Source organism: Globicephala melas, chromosome 1, assembly GCF_963455315.2.
Source record: "Globicephala melas chromosome 1, mGloMel1.2, whole genome shotgun sequence".
NCBI classification, from domain to species: domain Eukaryota; kingdom Metazoa; phylum Chordata; class Mammalia; order Artiodactyla; family Delphinidae; genus Globicephala; species Globicephala melas.
This window is the reverse complement of record NC_083314.1, coordinates 116,635,945-116,649,949: the sequence shown is the minus strand read 5'-3', so window position 1 is coordinate 116,649,949 and position 14,005 is coordinate 116,635,945. Positions and strand designations below refer to the sequence as shown.

Genomic DNA, 14,005 nt, shown 5'->3' with positions numbered 1-14,005 from the left:
CCCTTTACTGTTTTTCATGATATTGCCCAGCTCCGTTTCTGTATTCCTTCTTCATTGATAGTGCGCTTCTCTTTTTGTAATCTCGTAAGACCATAAATCTTCTTAGTGAAAACCTACCAAAGTTGGCGTTTGCCTCAATCCCCTGAAGATTTCTGTGCTCTAAGCTGTGTCTTTTTCTTCTCTCTCCATCCCAATTACATTTTTAGTTTTCTCAGTAGAACTGAGACCTCAGCCAAGTTTGAGAATTGCTGATTTTCTAAATCATACCAAGGTACAACCCACTAACTAATCCTTTCGCAGGATTGTTTGCATTTTAGAAAGAAGATGCATGTTTATCCAGGAGACTGTTTATTTTATTGTATTAGTGAGAGACATTGTGCAATAGTTAAAGAGAACAGGTTTTAACATTGGATTGACCTGGACAGAACGTAGCTCTTCAACTCAGAAGCTTGTGTCTTGGAACAGTTTACTTCTGAATGTCATTTTTTTTTTTTCCAGTAAAAAGGGATATAAGGGATGACTCGTGTGATGCAGAGTAATTAAAAGGATAGAGATACGAAAAAATACTGAAATTAATGCTAGTCTTTTATAAAAGAAACGCTATAGATGGCAACAAGTTAGAGAACTGAAATAAAAAATTGGGTCAGTGTAGAAGTTTTTGATATGGTAGGTAACCCATAGGTAGCACAGCAGCACACAGAGATGTGCTTCTCCCACACATAGTTGTTGTTGGCTGTTCTTGGCTTTCTCTGCTTTTACCTTTGTTCTATGCTCTGTTACTACTTTAGAGGACCCCTGCTTGAGAACCGTGATTAAAACCTAAAATTCTAATTTCTTATTCTGTTTGGAATCTTTTTTTATAGCACTCATGAACATTGGTTATCTACATGCCGCCTAATGCACCATACTTAAGTTCATATGGCACTTTCTATTAAGTGCTTTTCTGTACATTATCTCATTTTAGAGTCACACAGGTAGGAAAAAATAATAACATCATAGATGTTTCATCTCCATTTTGTAAATGACAAAACTGAATCTCAGAAATTTTGCCCCTTTTGGGGGTTTCAGCTTTTTGGACTGGATTGGAGCAGTGCTGGCTCCTTTGAATGCCCATCTGCTGAATCCTTTCATTTATGTCAGTTTTCAGTAAAGAGTCTACAAATTGAAATAAGTTATTGTGCCATAAGTATGATACTGTCATAGTGTCTTAGTTATTTTGGGAGACGCTAAGACAAATGTATTTTTAAGATAATTCTATTAACAGCAATTAATATGTCTACATTAAATGGGTAAGGCCAGTGTCCTGTATAGCAGAGCTTTGATTTCATTCGTAAATGAAAACCGATCTTTTTTTAATTGTTGCATTCTGTATTTGTATATCTTGTCACTCTTTATAAATCCATTGATCAAATGCGTCATTTTTCTTTGGGTTTACTCAAAAAGGGCCACTTAATTTCTGATTGTGACTAGGTTATACAGAAAATATTTTATTAAAGTAATTTAAAATTGTCTTATAAAGATGAATAATCCAGCTAAAGATATGTATTAAAAATTTAATAATACATTAGTGATTCATAGTAAAGATCCAGAGAATTATTGAATAAATGTATGAATGATGGCTTGAAAAACATACTTTGTATGACATCTCTTGGATATAGACATGACTCATATTACTTGAAAATGCCTTATTAAAATAATATACTTCATAAATGAGTTAATTTTTTTTTTCTTTTTTAAGGTTTCAGCAGAGCAGCTTTACCATTTGGGTTAGTTCGTAGAGAATTATCCTGTGAAGGTTATTCTATAGATCTACGATGTCCCGGCAGTGATGTCATCATGATTGAGAGTGCTAACTATGGTCGGACAGACGACAAGATTTGTGATGCTGACCCATTTCAGATGGAGAATACAGACTGCTACCTCCCAGATGCCTTCAAAATTATGACTCAAAGGTAAATGTTCACGTGTTATTATCCCATTTTAGTTACTACATCCAAATTCGTAAAAGTATTATCATAACTCCAGACTGGATAGATACAGTGCATATCTCAGCCTATTCATTAAAGTGAGTTAGGGTTTTACCTACTAATGTTGACTTCTACTTTATAATATTTCAACAACACTTAAATCTCTATATCATTTTTATATAGATTGACATATCAGAAGGAATACGTATTACAGGTTTTTTTATACATCATAGAATAAAAGTAATTGAAATGTAATCTTGAAATGTAATATAGATTGACATATCAGAAGGAATACGTATTACAGGGTTTTTTATACATCATAGAATAAAAGTAATTGAAATGTAATCTTGTTTAAGCCTTCAAAATTTTGAAATATTTTATAATTCAAGAATGTTTTAAATGTCTGGGTCTTTGGCAATAATTGTTCCTTAATTTTTTTAAATTAGTAAACTTTATTTTTTCAGCAAAAATTAGCAGAATGTACACAGAATTATCATACTCTATCTCCACACGTGTAAGACTTCCCTAACCATTGACATCCTGACATCCCCTACCATGGTGGTACGTTCGTTATAGTAGATGACCTCACATTGACACATTATTATCCCCCGAAGTTCTCAGTTTGCATTAGGGTTTACTCTTGTTGTTGTACATTCTGTGGGTTTTGACAGATTTATAATGACACTTATTCACCATTGTAATATCATACAGAAGCGTTTCACTGACCTAAAAATCCTTTGTGTTCCACCTACTCATTCCTCCCTCCATCTAACCCCTGGCAACCACTGATCTTTTTATTTTCTTACAGTTTTGCCTCTTCTGGAATGTCACACAGTTGTAATCCTACAGAATGTAACCTTTTCAGATTGCTTTCTTTCACTTAGTAAATGTCTTTTCATGGCTTAATAGCTCATTTCTTTTTAGTGTTAAATAATATTCCATAGTCTGGATGTACCACAGTTTATCCATTCACCTACTGAAGGATTTCTTGATTGCGTCCAAATTTTGGCAATTATGAATAAAGCTGCTGTGAACATCTGTTCAGGTTTTTGTGTGAACATAAGTTTTCAGTTCATTTGGGCAACTACCAAGGAGCGTGATTTGTTGGATCATATGGTAAGAGTGTGTTTAGTTTTGTAAGAAACTGCCAAACTGTCTTCCAAAGTGACTGTACCATTTTGCATTCCCACTGGCAATGAATGAGAGTTACTGTTGCTCCACACCTTACCAGCATTTAGTATTGTCAGTGTTTTACATTTTGGGTAGTCTAATAGGTGTATAGTGATATCTCATTGTTTTAATTTACAATTCCCCAATGACATATCATGTTGAACACCTCTTAATATACTTACTTGCCATTTCTGTATCTTTATTGATGAGGTGTTTGTTCTGGTCTTTTGCCCCCTTTTGTAATTGGGTTGTTTTCTTATTGTTTAGCTTTAAGAGTTTTTTATTTTTATTTTTTTTACCACGCTGCATGGCTTGCAGGATCCCAGTTCCCTGACCAGGGATCGAACCTGTGCTCCCTGCAGTGGAAGCGCGTAATCCCAACCACCGGACTGCCAGGGAATTTCCTTTAAGAGTTTTTTAAAATATATTTTGGATAACAATCCTTTATCAGATATGTCTTTTGCAAATATTTCCTCTCAATCTGTGGCTTGTCTTCTATTGATCTTCAGTTTTAGAAAAACAAACAAAATAAAAACAACAGATTAAGAAAGTTAAAACATATAGCGCTCATTCTTGTTTTCTTCATATATAGATAATAGGAAGGAAGGGAGGAAGTGGGGTGAAGGAAGGAAGGAAGGAAGGAAGATAGAAAGTTATTTGGATAATATACCAATTTTGGTTAATTTTGTGTTTTAAAAATGTGTTGGAAAGTGTGTTATAAACTATAAAATATGTGAATGATATCTCTTAACTGGACAGTTGTGTTTCTACAAGTAAATAGAATACAAAAAACTGCTGACAATGGGTATGGACTTTCCTCTGCATTAACACAGAGCACCTAATTCTTGGCATCTTTTTTTTTTTTTATCGTAAATTTTGGTACTCTTGGCACCTTAATTAGAGTTTTCTTATATGTAAGGTATTAAAATTGTGTTCGTTATGATTGCAAGTAATATCCAGCAATCCCAGTTATTTGGAACATAGAGACTCTCTGAAGGAACACAAGTTTCACAGAGTTATACAATGTTGATTTTGTATTTTGTTTATTGGGAAAACCCTTTATCTTTCTATTCAAAGCTTACTCCCTCTCCTCTTGCCTCTTTTCCCCCACTGAAAACAGTCCTCTGTCCAGTTTTGTAGCTTGTATGTAGTCTACCTTAAAGTAGAGCAGGAAATTTTCTAGACTGAGGTCTGATCAGTGTAGGCACAGTGAAATCATCTAAAGGTGATAAGAGCGATTAAGGAAATAATGGAAAAACTGTTTTTTAAAAATCCAGTCTATAAGAGTATGGGTACAAATTGCTGTAAAATCTCTAATTTCAAACAGAATAGGTATTAGCATATTTTTATTGATAGCAGATTATAGTAAGTTTTTTGTTAATGTTGATACTGATCAAGATATTTTTAATAAACAAGAGGACATATATAATACTTTTGAAAGATTTCCATCAAAATGCTTTTATTTAGTTTTTAAAGGGTAGTTATTAAAAAATTAAGGTAAACTCTTATTTGCACAAATGGCACTGGATAAAGTTTTTTTGTGTTTTTTTGTTTTGTTTTGTATTTTGTTTTTTTTAAAAAAACAAAAGTCCTTTATGGACTATGTAGGATTTGAAATCTGGCTTGTGAAACAAACTACGTAGGATAATATACCTTCTTTAGAAGAATGGATTCTGTGCTCCAATAAAATTGTAATAGAACAATTTGCCCATAGTATTTAAAAAATTGAGAACTGCCTATAGCAGGCAGACAATAAAGGTAATCCCTGATAATTGACCATTTATTCATTCTTAATATGTTGATCCGACTGTTCAGTGGTAGTGATATCACATGAGCATCTAGAACTAAGCCAGAGAGAAATAGGAAGTGAAAAATGATTATGTACAATTACCTGTTTTTATTAGACTGACAGGCAAAAAAGCAGTGGGAGTTAGTACAAAGAGAATTTGAAAAGAGCTGGCCCTGAGGAATTGTGCTTTTTAGGTAACTTACTTTTGTTTGTCGGGTTATACGTTTAAATACATGGTTAAATATCTAGCACAACACATAAGCCTTATCATACTTGTTAATATAAATGTAATTGCATAGTATAGGAAATGTACAAGATAAGATGGTAAGTTATTTTCATTGTTTCATTATGTTATAAAAGCAGGGCTGCATTTTTGATAATACATTTTAAAGGAACTAGAGTTTGGGGTATTTAAATTCTGTGAAAGCATACTGTAATTTCCTTGCTATCAAAATCTCTGAACAATTTACTGTGTGTTAGGGAAAATAAGGGGTTAGTTCCAAAACTGCCTGTAGAAACTCCATTTTTATATTGTTGTATTATACTAGTGGCTTATTATTATTTAATCAACACAATGACAATTTAAACATGAACACTTTATTGACAAGGAAGACGATGTTAAGATGACTTAAAAATGAGTTTCATAGTGGTAATTTATAAGTACTCCATTCTGTGTATGTCAGATTATAAACACTAAAGGAAGTCCACCATATTTGACTATTACATAGTTTGAAATAGCTGTAAGGAAATTAGATAGACAATATTTTTGCAGCTGAATTATTACAGAATAACTATTGAATGTGTAGAATACTTGTCCCTATTTTTTAAATTTAAAGATACTCTTTCAGTATTTACAAATAAAGTAAGAGTTATTTTCACCAAACTCCTAATAATTTGACAATTTTTTCTATTTATAATCATCAGAAAAATGTATTAATAATGTAGAAAATCAGACTTCTTTTGTTTAATGTAGGAGATTTCTCTTTGGAAAAATTAAATAAAAGCACTAGATATTTTTCTATTAAATTTGAAACTCCCTGTTTTCTACATATAATAATGGATATAGGCACAGAAATTTCAATACCATAAAATATGTTTATATTATAATTCAAGGCTTTTCTACCCCCGCCCCACTGTCATCACTTCATCAGTTGAGAGTCAAGTAAATAAACACACTTGTAATTCTTGACTTGGTGATAGTAAAAGTATCAATAATTGTTATTTATTCTCTATTTTCTATTTCCTGCTCACTTAAAGGTATGAAACCAAGACTCTATTACTAACTGATTCTACTTGTCTTTTAAGTACACTGAATGGCTCATCCTAAAAAGTGATAAATGAAACTCCTTCCTAAAATGATACGTGTTTTAATACTCTATAAAATGATCACCATTAGAGATAATTTTTTTAGCACTCTTTGAAGATAATTGTAGTGGGGTAACTTAAACATGAAACAGTTTCAACACTTTGAATTCATTAAAGCAAAGAAAAAAAAACACCTCTTATTACTACTCTGAAGTATTTGATGAATAAGTAAATTAGAATTTTGCTAACAATACTGTTTCTTTGTAGCATTGGGTACAATCTAGTTAAAGTGATGTGCTAAATTGTACCTGAGATCCTCTTCTGGTATTGCTTATAACTGTCCCTTTGTTCATTTATTCACTCTAAGAACTTGCCAGTTCTCATCAAGGTGGTTTGGTGCCTTAGATTATGCTTCGTAATTGTCCTTAGGTTTTTCTTTTTTTATTAGCACTCCAGCCAAGAGATCTGAAAGTAAGAAAGTATGTAAATGTTTACTGGGTTTTAAAAAAATATTAAATGTAAGGTTAACGGGCGTAGGTAGGTCCAGTTTTTCAGTCTTAACTCATACTATCAGATGTACATCAGTGTACCTCTGTCAGTGCAAAGAGGTTCTAAAAGTAATATGTGCTGCTCTCAAGAAGATGATAAGAATACATGCCTCAGTTTTTTCCCTGCAGTAGGAAAGGTATATTTTGTGTAATTGATTCAAAGATAGGCCCTTTTTTTGTGTGTTGAAATTGCCCAAGGAAAGTAAAATAGTGTCCTAGACTTAGGGAACTAGCCTGATTCCTTCAAAGATTTTAGCCAAGTTTTTTAGCCCACTTATGGATACCAACTGGCTAGAACCTCATAGCACAACTACAGTAGGTTACTTGTTAAATAAAATACAGTATATTTTTGGTTGTTAAACTACCGATTTAAGTTCCTTTAAGTTATTTGGGAAACATGGTGGAATATAAATAAATAGTTCAGCAAACAGTTGTTTTTACAGATCTGGCACTCACAAGAGTGTCGAAAGAAGAACATACAGATGAAGCAAACATAAACATATACTTGGTAGTTACAGGTGAACAGATAATATTACCTACAGAAGTTATGTGGTTTGAGCATGTGAAAAGCTCTAGAGAACACCTGCATTTAAGGGGCAGAGGTAAAGTTACCATCAAGGAAATCAGAACAAGAACAGGAGGGTAGTGTCTCATAAGCCAACAGTAAAGTACAAAAGAGATTCACTTTTTTCTCACTGCTGCTGAAGATTTTTATTCTATTGAGCTCAAATAAAAGAACGCATTAGGATTTTTCAGGAGAGGAGAGTTTCAGGATAGAAGTTACGAAAATAGCATTCAGCCTTGCATAGGCCATATGAATTAGATACCACCCTAGTCACAGTCATCCAGGCAAGGAATAAATACATAGTCTAGATTTATGAAGTAGGAGTACAATTCAGAGATTTTTTTTAACTTAAGGGGAAAAAAATCTAGCTTCTAGAACATGGGAACAATTTAATTAAATTAAGCTAAGTAAGAGCCAAAACTTATTTCAGAGCCTAGATCTTGTCCACAAAGGTTGGGATGATGGACATAAGCACAGAGTAGGGACCAGATTAATCTATTCCCATCCTATACCCCATTCAATAACTTCTCTATCCTTGAATTTTGCTTTTCTAAACCTATCAGTGTCCCAACTTATTATCTTCAAGTATAATAATTACATTTTATTTAACAATGTTAACCCAACAGCAATTCAAGTGGTGATAATTTCTTGTGTGCCTGAGGATTTGAAGAAATGTGTTATTTTATACATATGTGCATTACTTTTTTCTGTTCCGTCGTTCTTTACATTACAGTAGGTTATAGAGTGAGACTGGAAAAATGAGTGCATTGGCTTCTTCACCTCCCTTCTTGCTACGAAGCAAGGCACATAACTCTCATAAGGACTCTTTATGGGCAGGAAAAACCATAGGCCATTGCTTCTATTTTAAGAGAGTTATTGTATAACAGATTTTTGGAACTGCCGAGGAATTTAGGACTCATCATAGTATAGCTCTCTCTCGTTTCACTTGGAGAATCAACTGTCATTGCAGTCAAAACACTTCATCCACATTGCAGCATGTATATTCTCCTCACTTATTTTTAAAATATCTTTGAGAAGGAATGGCAACACGATATCCTTCTTTTTACTTTGTGAACCTTTAAGAAGGTAATTTATTTGCCACAGAGGCTGAAACCTCAAATCCTCTATACCTGAAACCTCATTAATTAATATCCTAGTTGCATGAAAATTGATTCTTAAATAATATTTAATAATTATTCTTAAAAAATTCTGTTATCTAGTTTTGTATATGTACTTCTGTTATTTTCAAGTATACTGATAGATACTAAGTGTGTGTAAAATATTTAAAGAAAGGAGATACTTAAATACATGCACACATCCACACAAAACCTTCATGTGACAACTGATGCATGTTCGAAGATTCTCAGAATTTAACCAAGAAAATCCATTAAAATGTAGTCACAGTTCTGCCCAGTGTTCTCTGACAAACTTCATGATTACAGATTTCTGTGTGGGCATACTCTCCTTGACATACAACCCTTTCAACTTTTATATTGATGATTCAGTCTTCATAAAGAAACTTTGTATCCTAGTCAGAGCTATATAAAAGAGGTTTTTTTTTTGGGGGGGGGGTACGCGGGCCTCTCACTGTTGTGGCCTCTCCCGTTGCAGAGCACAGGCTCCAGATGCGCAGGCTCAGCGGCCATGTCTCACGGGCCTAGCAGCTCCGCGGCATGTGGGATCTTCCCAGACCAGGGCACGAACCCGTGTCCCCTGCATCGGCAGGCGGACTCTCAACCACTGTGCCACCAGGGAAGCCCAAAAGAAGTTTTACTTAGTTTTTTTTTTTTTCCCTGACCTCTTTATAGGTATCAATAAACTTAAAACTCATCTTTCTAAGATATGCACATCCCTTCCTTATTAATCACATTTTTTAGAGGGAAAAGTTAGCCAAATCTGTTCCATCATCTAATTTGATGTTTTGTAATATTTTAGGGGTTTACATATTTTATTCTTGCGTTATTATCAATAGTTGCCAGTCAAGGGGTACCCTTCTCTTGCCTAGTATTTATTCAGTGTACCTATTCATTCTCATAGGGTCTAAGCCTGCCATTTCTGAGAAACTGCAGCCTTACCTTTATGCTGTTTATCCCAAGTGCTTTTATCTATCTGTGGTGTCAGGTTTGTCAACCATTTGTCCATTAAGAAAACATGCATCTGGGCAAAAATAAATAACTCAGATGCTGCTAACTCATCATCTCTGAGATGTATTTAGGTTATTTCCTGTTGGGTGATGGATTTGCACTAATTCTTTCACTCTTGGCTGAGTTGTTTTAAGACAGCTAACTGGAATTACAAGCACCTCTCTTTGGCCAAGGATTGGGAGGTTACTAGCACAAACTCTTGAACCTTAGTACAATAATAAACAACAATTAAAGCTCTAATTGGTATATCTAATTGAGCACATACTTTGCATGTCACTTGCTGATAGGCGTTTAAACCAAAGCACGCATTATAGAAAGGAAAGACTATTGGCAGTAATAAACATGAGCCATATTAAACATTCACATTTAGTGTGTAAGAAAGACTAATAAATTATAAAATGGCTTAGAAGGCAAATCATCTTAATATCCCTTATGACCCTCCTTTTCAAATGTGGAAGAAAGAAACAGTCACATCAGAGATTCTGCCTTACAGGGTCCTCTGTTTCTCCTTTTAAGATGAAAATTAGTAAAAATAATTCTGCTGGATAATGAACACTGAGAGTACAAGTGTGACCTGCTGGTTTTACTGGTGCTTAATATGTGGGTTTTACCTTTGTGTACTGGTGGTCAAGGAAGCCAGAACCATTTTCCCTAAGGACACTATATTTCCTAAGGATTATTCAGTGAAATTAAGAGCCTTAAATAATACCATGAAAGTTTGAATTTGATTTTATTTTTGGACAGCTACCGTCAGATGAGAGATAGGGACTATAGTTTTTAAAAGTAAAGACATATCTCATTTAACCTCTCATGTTTTTATGATTAGAAGTGGTTTTTATTTTTGAAACTAAAGAGAGGAGAATAAATAAAAGTGAATATGAATATCCATTTGAATTTTAATGTTATAATAATCTTCATAGTCTCAGTTATCACTTATGCCAGCTTTCTCATTTGAGAGGTGAGTGTTATGGGTGAGATGACAGTGGTATTTCAGTAGTACATGTATTGTCATATACCTTGTAGATTTTTACTCTCTTAGAACATTCTCTGCTACACACTAAACATGAGTTTCTATTTACAAAGTAAATTTAAACAAATCAATTTATTAAGTGACAGAAACCAGGTCTAATTCAGCATTATATTACAATGTATTGGACAATCAAATGTTAAATAACTAGATGAAAGCACGCTAAATCTGTTTACATAAGACTATTTTCAAATACTCATTTGAGTACTTTGTTTTGTGCCTAAGTATGATTTCTTTTTAGTGTGTGTCTGCTTTCTGAAGTCAATACTACTAGCGTCAGTATATAAATAATACTTACAAGCATCCTTTTAAAAAGAGTTATACTTGGAACAAATAAATATAGTTGTTTAATCACAGTTGTAGAGAATAGAAATAGAATTTTATTTTAGAGTTTCAAATCAAGACATTGCCACTATCTTTCCTTTGGATATGGCTTTTTCTTCTGTTTTCTCCTCTTACGAAAAACTCATAGATAAATGCTACTGAACTGTAGTATAAAGCATATTTTCTACCAGTATAAAAAATTAAAACAAATTATGAATTGTAAGTTCACCTAAGAATTTGGAATTATTTATCTTATGCAGTTCATATAGGCATTTTTATTACCAGGAAATAAATTTATGTATTCATTGAAGCTTTGGAATAATTCCACTGTCTGAAAATATGCTGTTTATTATTTTATTATGTCATAAATAATAGCAAAATATAATTTTGAGTAAAGTTGAGAATTTTCCATTCTCATTATCCTTTTTATTTTACTGAGATTTCTAATTAAGTAAAAAAAAATGCTTATATGTTATTTGGTGGAGAAAATATTTTTGTCGGTTTACTATAAATCCTTGTTTTATTTTCTTACTAGCAGTTTAGCTGCTTGACTTTGCCACATCAAAAACGGGATAGAAATTGTGAGTCGGTATCATTCATAATATACTCTATTGACTAATTTTATTAAATGAAGAGAGAAAAAGATTTGATATCAATTGCTTAAAAACAGCTTAAACTGTCATTTATTATGGCCCTATTAATTTTTCCATATATTATATAATGAGATTGCACACCTATACTATATTAACAACAACAGCAATAACAGAAAACACCAGTATGGATATCTACTTTGTATATTGCCTAAGAAAAATTATTGTGAGTGATTAGATTTCTGATAGCATTTTACTAATATTTATGTCTTGCAGATTTTAGAGACTTATTCTTTTTACCTACTATTTTCTTTAAATGTCTTATAGCAATTTAGTTACAGTTTTTAGTGCTGTTTGCTATTCCACAATTAGGATGAGAGCTAACATCTCTCAGATGGTTCTAGGAAAAGTCTAGTTTTGAAGAAATATAAAGAAGTGAGAAACTCTGTAATCTTAATATTTATTTCATATAAACCAATCAAGTGTATCGTGTAGCTAATATGTGTTGCAATTCTCCCAATATTTCTTCACTTGTCATATGCAACCAATAAAGACGTGGTTTTAGAATGCCCCACGGCCTTGAAGATAATGTCTGAAATGAGAGTCACTCTGTATAAGTTGTCAATCTCAAGACAATTTTCTGTTTTTCAGACTATAGGTCTGTCATTTTTAATGAATTCAACTGTAATTTGTGAAAAAGGTACTGTTTCTAAAGGTGGGTTTATCCTGAAGCTAGTAATGAATCTTTAATGTCAGAGCCTTTTGCTGGCACAGGCCTCTTCCAAGGCATTCTCAGGGCCCCTAGCAGTGGGCTCACAGGGTCATGTTTTTGTAAAATTTGCTGAAGTATGATATTTAAACACAATCTTTTAAGGTTTTGATTTCATTCTCTGACTTCTCTGTTACAATTCCTCTCATTTATGGCTGCTTAGGGGTAGCTAAGAGCATTTGGGGATTCTGTTAAGTGGAGGTTCAGTTGGTGATAAATTCAGTTTGAGTTTAGTGGGGGTATTTTTATGTGGTTTGTAGACACTCATGTACAGTTTAGTTATTGTTAGCTATTCTGGTGAAGAACTGGCCTCTAGAAGTACTCCTATTCCTCATTATACTGCCTTACTGATTGTGACGTAAATATGCAAGGCCGGATGTCATATTACAGTTTAAAAGTGTCCCATGGCACCTGAGATATGTGGTCGGTGGTGGAGAAATAATGTTTGGAATATGTGGAACCAGAAGCTAGGCTGGAAAATTCTTTCAGTCATTAAAGGGTTCTTATAGGTAACTAATCAAAACAGAAGTTCTCTCCTGTATATTCTTGGTGGATTATAAACAGTAGTACACAGAGAACATATCCAAAGGTAGTACTTACAATTGTAAATGCCCCATACTGTTCTCCCCTTTTAATGAGTATCATATCAAATAGAATGTATCAGAATACCTGCGTTTGTGGAGCACAGGCTGTAGCACTTCAATGCACATGAGCACCTGTGACATTGTGCTAAAGTATGTGACATGCCTAAAGTATCCAAACCATCAATAATGAAAAATAAATTTTGATCAGCTGTTTAGGAGGAAAAGCAAAATTATAGAAAGTGACACTATGAAATTGTGAAGAGACAATCCTAAGATATATGGTGAAAAAATTATTAAGGAAAGAATTGTAAAGGAATGGGAGGCAATTAAATTATTAAAATGTTTTTTAGTTTTCTGGGTTTTGTAACTTGTGATACTTTTAGGCTTTCTGAAAATTTGTGTTGTTTGTTGTGTTTTCCTTTTTTTTCCTTTTTTTTCCCTAAATAAGTATTCACTTTGGTACCTCATTTTCTACTTGTAATTCTTTTCTATTTTTTCCTTAAATTGGTACCCCTAAGTATTATAAGCTGTAGACCTTACAAAACTTAAATCCACCCCTGCTATTTTTATTTATAATGTGTTAGTTTCTTGAAATTTAGAAACTAACTAAACTAACTAATTCTCGAAAGTTAGTTTCTTGAAATTGGCACAGTGTTCCACTAGACAGTCTTAGGTTGATATGTACATTTCAGGATATTTCTTTGTATCTTTTTAATTTTATCTCATTTTGTCTCCTTTATCTTTAATCTCCAAAAATTTAGGGTTTCAGAGAAGAGTGAAAAATTTTAAAAATTAACAAATTTATTAACAATTTATTAATTTATTTAATTAAGTAGATAACAAAATATTTATTCATTCAGTAAAAGAGCTGAGAAAAAAAAACCCATTTTCACAGTTTATGTTAAATAAATGCTTGGTTTAAAACCTTACTATTATAATATAGACTAAACTAAGGGAGTTTTTAAACTACATGATTTTTAAACAAACTTTCAAGAAATTATACTAATGAGCTTTACTTTTATAGTTTCTTCCCACTCTCCCAATTCCCCAGTTTGGGAAGTTTCCTTCACCCTCACCTCCCACTCCTATTAAAACCTTTATGTGGAGAAAAATATTATTTTTAAATTACTGTGTGATGATTTCATAGTAATCATTAATGATTAGGAAGTAATGATTTCAGTAAATTTCTATAACATTTATAATCAAAAAGTCTTAGTAAGTCA

General features: G+C 32.9%; 1 protein-coding gene across 31 annotated transcripts in view; it reads left to right on the top strand.

The window, feature by feature from the left end:
- ADGRL2 (adhesion G protein-coupled receptor L2) overlaps window positions 1–14,005 on the top strand; it is a 369,284-nt gene that overhangs the window by 286,622 nt on the left and 68,657 nt on the right. For all 31 annotated transcript variants that reach the window (XM_060303575.2, XM_060303582.1, XM_060303671.1 and 28 more), the window contains one exon: window positions 1,739–1,952. In XM_060303575.2, the coding sequence (XP_060159558.1) occupies window positions 1,739–1,952 (214 nt within the window). The remainder of the gene's footprint in view (window positions 1–1,738; window positions 1,953–14,005) is intronic.